Source organism: Anolis carolinensis, chromosome 1 (genome assembly GCF_035594765.1).
Source record: "Anolis carolinensis isolate JA03-04 chromosome 1, rAnoCar3.1.pri, whole genome shotgun sequence".
Taxonomy (NCBI): Eukaryota; Metazoa; Chordata; class Lepidosauria; order Squamata; family Dactyloidae; genus Anolis; species Anolis carolinensis.
The window spans coordinates 109,300,554-109,311,982 of NC_085841.1; the positions used below are offsets into that span (position 1 = coordinate 109,300,554).

At 38.8% G+C, this 11,429-nt stretch overlaps 1 protein-coding gene across 7 annotated transcripts in view; it reads right to left on the minus strand.

Annotated features, from left to right (window-relative positions):
* Positions 1-216: 216 nt before the first annotated feature.
* klhl32 (kelch like family member 32) overlaps positions 217-11,429 on the minus strand; it is a 105,640-nt gene continuing 94,427 nt past the window's right edge. For all 7 annotated transcript variants that reach the window (XM_008119270.2, XM_008119252.2, XM_008119236.2 and 4 more), the window contains 4 exons: positions 6,816-6,874; positions 3,082-3,274; positions 2,222-2,316; positions 217-1,516 (listed from right to left, as the gene is read on the minus strand). In XM_008119270.2, coding sequence (XP_008117477.1) covers positions 1,355-1,516; positions 2,222-2,316; positions 3,082-3,274; positions 6,816-6,874 — 509 coding nt within the window. In that variant the 3' untranslated portion in view covers positions 217-1,354. The remainder of the gene's footprint in view (positions 1,517-2,221; positions 2,317-3,081; positions 3,275-6,815; positions 6,875-11,429) is intronic.

Here is an 11,429-nt window from a genome sequence, read left to right on the forward strand (position 1 = left end):
TGTGGGAATACCATTGGGAGATGCAGCTTGTGCCACACATACTTCTTTCAGTGCTGGATTCCTGCTAATGTCTGCACTAGTCTTTCACTAATGCTTCACAAACATGTGCTTGTAGGCCCACAAGAAAATCACAAAGGTTAGTAGACAACAATTCAAAATAGCACTTTTGCATCCATCTCTGGACTATGTTAAATAACTCTTTAAGGAAAAGTCAAAGATAGGCAATTGTGAGCTTTATTATATCAGGGAAACAGTCTTTCCCTAATTAGGATTGGCAGTAATGTTTTTTTCCCCTTTAATTACATTTTAATCTTTATATTCAGAATGGCGTTCCAACATGAATTTATTTTCTCTTTACAGCTTTTGACAAATGAAGGTTTTCGAATTAAAACAACTTGCTTTCCTCAAATTGTCTGTTAAATACTATAGTTTGGAAAAGAAAGCACAACTTGGATCAGTACGAAGATTTAATAACTTAAGATTGCTAACAAGCTGTACTATTTCTAAGCAGCAACTTCTCTCCTAATTCTATGGGGAACAATTTTGAAAACTACAAAAGGCTTTACAACGACCTCTAGCTTGACTGTCTTCCTCCTCCCTGCTATGTGGCACTTTCCTTCTGACAACATTGCCACATATTTGTCTTTTATGCAGTGGAAAGTATTCCAATGACATGACTTTAGCCTTTGTAAGGCAAACGTAAGAAGCACTCAGTAGTGATGGTTAAGAGCACCTTTGCTGATCAGAAAAGCTGAGAATACACAGAAATTATACTTTCAAGTTCTCCTAATACCAAGGACAAGCATTCAAAATAAGCCCTTTTCAAGGCTTAAAAAGTTCATGCTCACTACAGTTGTAGCCCATATTCCGAGAATTTCTGTTCTAGATAAAATGAATCCCTTTGTTTCATTTGCACACATCCAATTTAAACTTGGTTCTTCTTCCTAGACAGCATCTAATGCTAGCAGCAACAAACAGTGGAAGAGAGACTATGCTGAAGGTCCCTTTCAACCAACTGGATATACAATAGCACATTGTTGTTAATGTACTTCATTTTTTTTTTTTGCAATGCACCTTTGGAAATTAATAGACTCCAGAAAATGTTCAAAAAGTTGCTCGAATAACCAGATGGAGAAACATCTTAATAGGCTCTGTTCCTTCTTTAGAGTACATATATAGTTTAATCCTGACTCACATTCTTTATGTTCTTCCCTTTCTCTCACCCTGCCCTCCTTTTGGCATTTACTGCACTTTAATACAAGGAAGAATTTTGCAACAATTCCTTCATCGTAGTGATGCAAAGAGGAAATGATGGCAAATGAGGATGCTCTCCCATCAATCATGCTCCCTTGTCTCACATTGTGCCTATCTTGTGATGAGGCACTTGCAAAGGCTGCAGATTTGGGCACGCAGAGTAGGGAGCAGGGAGAAAACAGGCTGCTATCCCATTTGAAGCAAAAGGCAAGGTGGGTCCATAGAAAACTTCTTCTTTTCCTTCTTTGCTAACATCCAGTACCTGTAAAAGTCAAAGGAGATGTATACAGTGAGAGAGAGAGAGAGAGATTAAGCAGCACCTATGAATAATAACACCAGTGCATCACCTATTTTTTCCATGGCTATGCAATCAAAAATGCAACTGTCCCATACTTCGAAAATAGGACTGGAAAGATGGGAGAGAACAGGTGAACTGAAAATATTAGGGGATGTGCAATGGGAAGAGAAGGAAAATCTACAGCTGGCAGTAATTCGGATCCACCTAAATCAGTGGTTCTCAACCTGTGGGTCTCCAGATGTTTTGGCCTTCAACTCCCAGAAATTCTAACAACTGGTAAACTGGCTGGGATTTCTGGGAATTATAGGCCAAAACATCTGGGGGCTCACAAGTTGAGAACCATTGACCTAAATTATTGCCCTGCTGTGAGATTTAGGTCTGGTCTATACATGCTGCAAAGTTGTGAGGTTATCACATTTTTAAGCTTTAGGATGGGATTGTTAAAGTGTGCGTTTAAATCCATGGATGCAGAATCTATGGATGTGTCTGTAGTATTTAACTGTAGTATGGTGGCTATTGTTAAAACCTGCAGGTTACATACAAGCATTTTCTTAAAGTTGAAATCAACCTTGAGTGCTCTTGCCCATCTAGCAGATGTCTCTGATGTTTGTGAAAGGCAGTTTTACAAAATTATTTCATGAGACTAAAACAATCATCTAGATTGCTCACCTGGATACATGCAGAGGGTTCATTTGTCCAAATTGAATAGCCCCCAACTAAATATATTCTACCATTATGGACAGCAACTCCAGATTCATTTTGACCTAAGTAGACAAACAAAAACATGGGTCTGTGTTAGCCACAAGCATAGGAAACTTGAACGTCTTTATGGTGCAATAGTGTACCATAGGCCACCAGCTGTTTAAATGGAATATGTAGGTTCTCATCCTTCTAAAAATGTACAACCGAACTGGACACATATTTTAAAGTACATTACTGATGTTATGATGTCTTGTGTTATTTGTTGTTTCTCACTTGATCCACAAGGATAGATGAGAAATAAATAAATGTTCTGGATAATATAAAATACCAGAATTACCCGCTTGTGCTCAGAATATATAATATCTCTTCTGCTACCACAGATTTGATGAAGTACTTCTATGTATTTAATTTAAAAATATTTTCTCCTACTCTTCACAATTACTATTCCTACCATGAGTCATAGAAAGCTATTATGAAAAGCATAGGAACTTTCCACAATGCAAATGTGGAAACAAGTTATGTTCCTGTACTGCTGCATACTTCCCATATGATATTGACATTAAACAAACTGGCCAATTTGTTTGAAATCTCCTCCTCCTTGTCCTCTTGCCTTACTGTTAATTAATGGTAAGTTGCCAGCCACTGCAGGATAAAAGGCTGGAGGTGAGGTGTTAGTGATAACACTGAGAAATAGCAAGAAGAGCAAGACCTGTCACAATTTCTGACCCACCTATGTACCGTGGCCTCATATTCTGCAGTCCCACAAATGAGATTTTACAGTAGGAAATTATTTTCTCCCCTTGTTTTAGTGGCATAGAAATACTTGCCTGTCAACATACTGAAGCTGCAGCGTGTCCACTGATCAGCGTCTATATTGTAGGAGTCTATGTGGCGGACAAGAATCCTGTCATTGTTGTAATCCAGGTCATTGCCGCCTAAAACATACAGCTTTCTTTGAACAGCTGCCATAGAATGGTAGACTCTCCTCTGCAACATGGGGCTACGGCTGAGCCATTTATTCTATAGATATATAGAGAAAAGAAAACTGGGTCTCATTAATTTTAACATATCGGAGGGAGGGGACAAGATTTTACTGAAGTTCAAAATACAATACTTCCAAATGCAAGTCCGAAAACCACCTCAAAACACTATTCAAATAACTGCTAATAACTGCTTCCTCTTCTAATGTATTGGTTAGATTTCGATGCCTAAACCAGACTCACATTGATTAAAGGCTTCCTTAATTAGGAACATCCTTGCCAAACGTTACAATTTCTTAGTCTTACTATCATTTATGTAAGTTATAGTGGTATGTTTTTCCTATCCACGTAAGATGAAACTATTTTTGTGCCATTTGAGGAGCACGAAACCAGCAAAACAACTGCTCTGTGTAATTCCCCCCCCAAAAAATAATGTATAGCTATCCATTATGCTGTATAGTATTTGACTAGGAGGAATTAATATTTGCATTAACAGTCCAGTCCCTTGACACAGAACTATAGACACCATCTGCTTTGCAAAGCCTGCTTGCATCCCCTGATTATATCTTAGCTTCCTCCGCAGCAGTGACTGCCAGGTAAGCCGCCAAGCACTGCAAAGGCAAGGAAACAGAGGGGCCTGGTGGGGTCATTCCTAATAAGCCAGCGTGTGAATACTAATCAGCAGTGGAGAAGCAGAGGTCACCCTAGCCTGCCTGTTGGCAGGTAGCGATGTGCTCGGTGGCAGATGGTAGGCATTATCAGCACTCCACAAAAGCCTAGTGCAGAAACAGGCACTCGCACCAAATGATAGAGTGATTGAGATTCTGTGCAAGATGCAAGCAGATGTGAGGTTCCTTCCAGTGCCCACCCTATGCAATATGCCAGCAGAATTTTTAAAAAGAATGTGTGTGTAAAAACACGATGCAGACCTCATTGGAAGAATGCTAACGCATCTTCTCTACTTTCTTAACTATTTGAGTACTATCTAGGCTAAAGCTCAACGCCTCAAGTGGGCCAGGGTAAAGCCAGCCGCAGCATCTGGATCTTTAAGGCAGAAAAATTGGTTACTCCTGGAACATAAGGGCATTTGAGCATTTAAAGCACAAATGCATACATTTATTCAGGACAAGGTCGGGAGTTGCTAATACTGAGAAAAGATGAATGGGTAAAACATTTCAAACTGGCACATTAGGCCAGCTAGATGATGGGTGCATCTGGAATCAATCAGAGTTGGACGAGACCACATGGGTCATCTAGTCCAACCCACTGCCATGCAGAAAAGCACAAAGTACCCTGACAGATGGCCATCCAGCCTCTTTAAAAGCCTCCAAGGAAGGAGCTTCTACCACACTGTTCCAATGTTCAACAGCTATTACAGTAGGAAGTTCTTCCTAATGTTCAAGTGGAATCCCCTTTCCTGTAATATCAACCCATTGCTAGGAGTCCTAATCTCCATTGTAAAATTAATGCAATTTGGCACCACTTTGCCATGGTTCAATGCTATGGGATCCTGAAATTTATTGATTGGTGAGTCACCAGCACTATGGCAGAGAAGGAGAGAGGTAAAACAAAGTATCCATAGCAAGGAACCATGACAAGTTAGTTTTGTCAAACTGCATTAATTCTACAGAGTAGATGCATCTTTTATTATTGGAAGTACATCTTCGTATATTCTGAAGATTAGGACAGCTGAGTGGAATGCTAGCATACAAGCCCATTTTGGGATAATCACAAATCACTATTTAGCCACAAATTGGTGATGACAATTAAGAATGCATGATATCTGGCAAAAGCTGGTATAACAGATAAAGCAAATGGCTGCCACCAAAGTCTAATCCTTTGACGTTAACAGCAGGCAAAAATGTAAACATCTTAAATAAATCAATATTGATTATGATTGAAATTTGTATCAGTTGTATCTGCACAAGTGAGTTTACATATGTGGGAATTAGAACTGGGCAGTTTCATAATAAGCATATGAAAAGGGGAATTGCTGTTACATTAAAGTAATGGCAAAGTCTTTCCCCTGACATTAAGTCTAGTCGTGTCTGACACTGGGGGTTGGTGCTCATCTCCATTTCTAAGCCAAAGAGCCAGCCAGCGTTGTCCAAGGTCATGTAGCCAGCATGACTGCATGGAGCGCTGTTACCTTCCTGCAGGAGAGGTACCTATTGATCTACTCACATTTGCATGTTTTCGAACTGCTAGGTTGGCAGAAGCTGGGGCTAACAGTGAGAACTCACCTCACTCCCCAGATTCGAACCGCTTTAACATTACAATGTAGCAAAGACGGCAAAGTACATGCACATTGCACACTGCATATGTGGGCCCCATATGCATCTTTGCAATTCACTAACAGGATTTCTTAATGCTTCTGCTACTTGACTAAGTATAAATAAAGTTGTGTTAAGTAAAACATGATATAGGATTCCAGGATATAATCCTATCTTGCTTTCAAGACGCTTAGGATGCTCAAATGGACTTTCTTCATTCTGAAATCACAACAGCACTGCAAGGAAGACAAGCCTGAGAGATAAATGACCAGCCCAAGCTCACCCAGGAAGTCTGAATCTCACTGGAGATTTGGAATGCAAGTCTCCCTAACCTTTCAAACAGTTTGTGTTATGACTTGGAGTTACCTGATTAAATGCTTCATGCCTTTGCTCAATTTCATAGTAATAATTATAATTGTCACTTTTCTTCCAATGAGGTCAAGGCAGGATACTTTAGTCTCCTCCCCACTTTATCCCACAAATACTGGCAAGTCTTTGTGTAACCAGTCCCTGGTCACTCAGTGAGTTTCATGGTTCAAAAAGGACTAGAACGTGGATTTCTCACATCCCTGTCAAACACACTGATCTCTACTCCACACTGGCTCTTTATCCAACTTGTAATTTTGGGCAATGAACATTGTTTCATAATAAGCCCTGAACATGAGTTATAGCCTGGAAGCTCCTGTTTTGAATCTCATCCAGCGAGACTAATGTCCCTATTTTATGGGGCAGAGAAAGGGCCACACATCTACAATAGAGAATTCCTTTCTTTTCATATATTGCATTCAGACCCTCAACTAAACTAAGCTTTAATTCTACTCAAAGTAGCCTTAGGCTCATGAGTTTTCTTTTCCAATATAGCAAAGAACAGATCTGTTTTCACGTCTGTTTTTAACTAGTTATTCCTCAAACTGTTGCTCTTTTTAGCTACGATTTTTAAAAAACAGTCTCAAATCAGATTACAGTAACAGCTGGTTTGTCTAATACAGATGCTGTGTCAGCATAGCAAAGACATGGGCAGACCTACTTTTGCAAACAGAGGAATGGAGCATAAGTTTGCCTCATGACTGTGGGGACCTCTAATTTAGAACTCGCAATGAAAATATAACAGTGCCATTGTTGACACCCAAGACTTCTTCATGTAAGTAAATGTTGTTGTTTATTCGTTCGGTTGGTTTGGACTCTTTGTGACCTCATGGACCAGTCCACACCAGAGCTTCCTGTCGGCCATCGCCGCCCCCAGTTCCTTCAAGGTCAAGCCAGTCACTTCAAGGATACCAAGTAAATAGCTGTAGGATATAAACTTACTTGTGTGGGATCATACACCATTAGCCTGTTCTGATATTGTGCTGTATTTGTTACTCCTCCTGTAACAAATATTTACAGTGATATAGTAAAATGAAACACAGTTGGATGTGCAAATTACCTATCATTAGAAAACATTACATAATTTTTATCATGTCTTTAGAAAATATTACTCTGGCCAATTCTTACCTTCTAGATTTCTTTGTCCTTTATTCTAGAGGTGGATATGTGTGGCCCTCCAGATGTTTTGAGACTGAAACTCAGACAATCCCTCATCGTTGGCTAGGCTGGATATTGGTGATGAGAGACAAAAACATCTGGAGGACAACAGCTTCCTGTCCCTACTCTTTCCCATTGAATCTAATTGAGGGACAATAATGTACCCACATTGATTCAAGTGTTCAGACTTTTTATTTTTGAAAGTCACAAAATCCAGATTCTTCAGGTCCTGTCAACAAGGCTATGCTCCCTACCATTGGTGTTAATGAAATTAGTCATTTTCCCCATGCAGTCTCGTTTTAAGAGAACTATAGCTCTTTTCATGCATTGCTTACCCCATCATATGCTATACAGCATGCATTTCTTTGTAACCAAGACACAGGTTTATGCAGGTTTCGTTTTTTATACATGTGAGTATGTGCTTCAAGATGCCTACGGACTTGTGGCAACTCCATGAATTTCACTGAATTTCTTAGGCAAGACAGTCTCAGAAGTGGTTTGCTAGTCCCTTCTTCTGAAATATAGTCATATGCACATCTAATATCCCTGGCATACCCTTTGCATCCTGCCCCTCTACTCTCTTTCTTTTCTTTCTTTTTTAAACGAATCATCTACCAAAATGAGATGCTATGGATTTGCATACAGATTTGACTACACAAAAATAGAACTGGAATTAATAGCAGTCTCTATATGTTTTAATCCCTCCCCTCCAGCCTCCCTCCCCATCAGATCAAATACCCTTGCCTCCAGCAGAATTCCTGGCTTTGAAAGTCATCAAGCTGATTTGTCTGCTCTTAGATTTGGCTGCCACATGCTGCTACACTGCCCCCTGCAATCACACATTTGCAGAAAGAGAAAGAGACAGAGGAGATGCTCCGCCAACAAGTATGTTTTATAGATTGGAAGTTCTGGCCCCTCTCCTCCTCCTCTTGCTCTCCCCACCTTCTCCCCAGGGGGATAATATGCATCTTAACAGCTTTCTATAGATTCATCTGCCATTAACTATGCCATTTCCTATCAGCATCAATTTTCCAAACCAAGTTTATCCTAACTTTGAAGTGCTATAATGAAAGTTTCAGGGGGGGAGGGGGTGTTAACATCCTACCCAAATTCACATTTAACAAGCCCATAATGCCCCCTTGAGCAACCACTTTAAGAATACTTTAGGCAATAGAGAAATAGAAATAAAATGCCTCAAAAATAATAATAGTGGAGAAATAAAAGTTTAAATGGTGCCAGAAAAAGTGATGTTTTCCATCATAAAATGGGACAATCAAAAAAGGCAATTGCTTTAACTTCTCTGTGCTGCTTTCCAAAAGGGAAAAAAGAGGATGATAATGCTGGCAGAAAGATGATATCAAGATGCATTTAAAAATAAAGTCTATATAATAAAGTATTTTAGAAGTCAAGCAACTTGTAAATAGCTCATAGGCTTTCAAATCCATCTAGAGAAAAATGTATCAGTAAATGATTGTAAAAAAAATGGTTTGCTGATTGCTGGCTAAATTTATATAACTACTGAGATAAATAATTGCGCTACATAAGAGCAAACTGCAGATGTTGCTCCAGTGGTCCATCAACTTTGTATCCTCTGTTTGATGCCATAAAATGCTGTAACAGAAGAGCATAGTGTTTCCAGGCATTCATCCCCTCCTTCTTGGAGCTTGGATCCATTTCTTTTTTGATGCTGACCTTCCTTCATTTCTGAATGCTTCTATAGATTTACTACTGGATTTAGCATAAACATTATCAAAGCAACTATACCGAGTGGGCAGCCATACTTCGGTTGTTTATAAAAAACTGTTTGCTTGCTTCCTTTAAAAAAAAACCTAGCTGTTTGCCTATTTATTTATTTTTTAAAACTGCACTAGTGGTACTCTTTTATTTGTGTTTTGTGCAATGTAAGAAATTGTTACCTATATTCATGGGAAATAAAGACATTATAGCCAAAAATGTGGTTTGCAGTGAGACAAAATTTCAGAAATATCATCTACTGGTATGTAGTGTGCTTGGCTCCATTGTCTTTATTTATTGTACATATACCTCAACATTTCACAGATGAAAACGGTGTCACCCTATGTCACCAACTAATACCAGAGTGTGGTGAGCATGGCAGATGTAAGAACAGGCAAGCTAGGAGAAGATGCAGCAGTTTGCCTTTATGTAAGTCTACAGGGGAGGGTGGGAGTCAGCCTCCTCCTCTCCTGTGCCTCTGAGATAATTGAGCAAAAAAACTTTTAACATTTCAAATTCAGTTTGCAGCAATTCAACGATTTCACACAGCACCATACAGCATGATAACGGAGAGACTAACTTCCCAAAGGAAAATATAAGATGGTCAAGAACGTATTTGCTAGATGGGTTTAAAGTTCCATCTAAGTTTTTTCTCCCAAAACAATGGCCAGCAAGTGTTGCAGGAAACTCATAGGAATCTTTAATCTTTGTTTAGATTGATATACAACCTTTCTTTAGTCAAGATCCTGTTTTGCTGTAGTCCTCCAGCAACTTTATTATTACAAAACATGAAGCTTGTCTGCAAGTTGCCTCTTGATTTGTGGTGACCCCCAAGAATTTCACAAGATTTTCTTAGGAAATTAAATATAACTTAACAGCACATCTTTTTAAAAAATCCATTTACAATCCATTTCTGTCTGATAAATTTTTACATGACCCCAGGTATATAGGTATGTAAAATAGATTAAAAATTCAATATTAATTGATAATAAATCAGCATTTGCAAGGCTTGCTAAACAAGCTAATTTCCCTTTTTTATGTGGAGTAAAGCTAAAGCATTTTCTGAAGAGTCCACTGTAAACACTGCATGTTGTTGATAAACAGATGTGTAATGGCTGGTGGTCAAGACACCTTTGTTGCCAAATTTTCCTAACCCCACTAATGACCCCATTTGGGATTGGGATCTACAGCTGAAGAAACAGTGACCTATAGTACCTGGTATTCATACTGTAGGCTATATTTTTGAGGAAGGAATTGCCCAAACCACCTCTGAATATTCTTTACCTAAGAAAACAAACACTAAAGAAAGTATTAAGTTATGAGTCACAAAGGGCAGGGAGCCAGAATTTGCTACTAAAATGGAAGTACCTTTAAAGTTAAATTGCATGTATATACAAATACAAATTTAACAATAATGAATCAGGGATAAGAAAGGAATTTGCGTTTGTTAATAATGAGTGGGGGGAATTGTAATTTAATAATACTTAATGAGGAATTAATTTTTAATTAGTTTCAGCTGATATTTAATTTATTCTACATATCTGTAGTTAATTTATGTATTTTTAACTTTTTAAAGACCCTTCAGAAATGCAGCCTTCAAACACATGGCCAACTACAGAACTGGCTCCCAGCGCCACAGCAGCAGGAATAACAAGATCCTGCCACAGCCAGAGGTTGGGTCTATATGGTTCCAGCACGTCTCCCAGCAAAAACAGCTATTAAATCCGCCACAATGCATAACAAACTATGTGTCACCAGTTACCTCAGTGCTGCTTAGACAACAAAGGGGCTTCTGCTGTTTGTATACAAGCGGTTGGGTACTGATGCTGCAGAACCTTCAGGATACTTTGGAAATTCTTCCATTTAATTATCCCAGAATGAGCTAGCTTGACGTACTTGGATTTAAGCCAATTTATTCCTATCAACTTCATCTACAAAGAATCCTCTCTTCCTGCCTGCCCTCCCAGCTACCCCCTCCTCTCTAGCCTTGTGTGCAATTTTTGCATTTGCTTTCAGATTAAAAGAGCAGGTTAATCACAGACTTTGCTTTATTTTTTAAAAGGTTGCCAAAATGTGAAGGCAAAAATAAGAAAAGGAAAATTTGTCCTGAAAAATTGAGTGAATGAGGCTAGAGTATTTTCTTCCCTTCAAGTGTTGGACGTTTTAGCCTATATCACATTTACTCCTTCAGAATGAGATCATTAAATATAAACCTCTAATGGTTCTAGTGCATTTCATGACCATTTTATCCGAATATCTCACATTTCAAGCAAGAATACTGTACAGCTCTTCTTTATGAGCTGCACATCCATATCAAACACTTATCAGAAACTGCAAAATTTGATGTACTATAAAGCCTCAGAAATAACACCCAATATTGCTGTAGAATGTACTTCTGGAATGTCCCTGTTGATACTGTCCAGTGGGCAAAATGATGGAGAAATCATCCTTAAAGCCCCTTATACTATCGTTCCTAAACAAAATATTTTGGTGTTAAGTGGGCTTTCAGGCATTCTCCAAGGAGAAGCTGTAGTAAGAGCCCCATTCTAGCAGTAGCAAAAACTATGGGAATAATTAGAAATCACTACACCATTACAAAATATGGTTTGTACATTTTTCTTGTTAAATAGAACTTTCAGAGCACATCTCTATCCATATACTCTA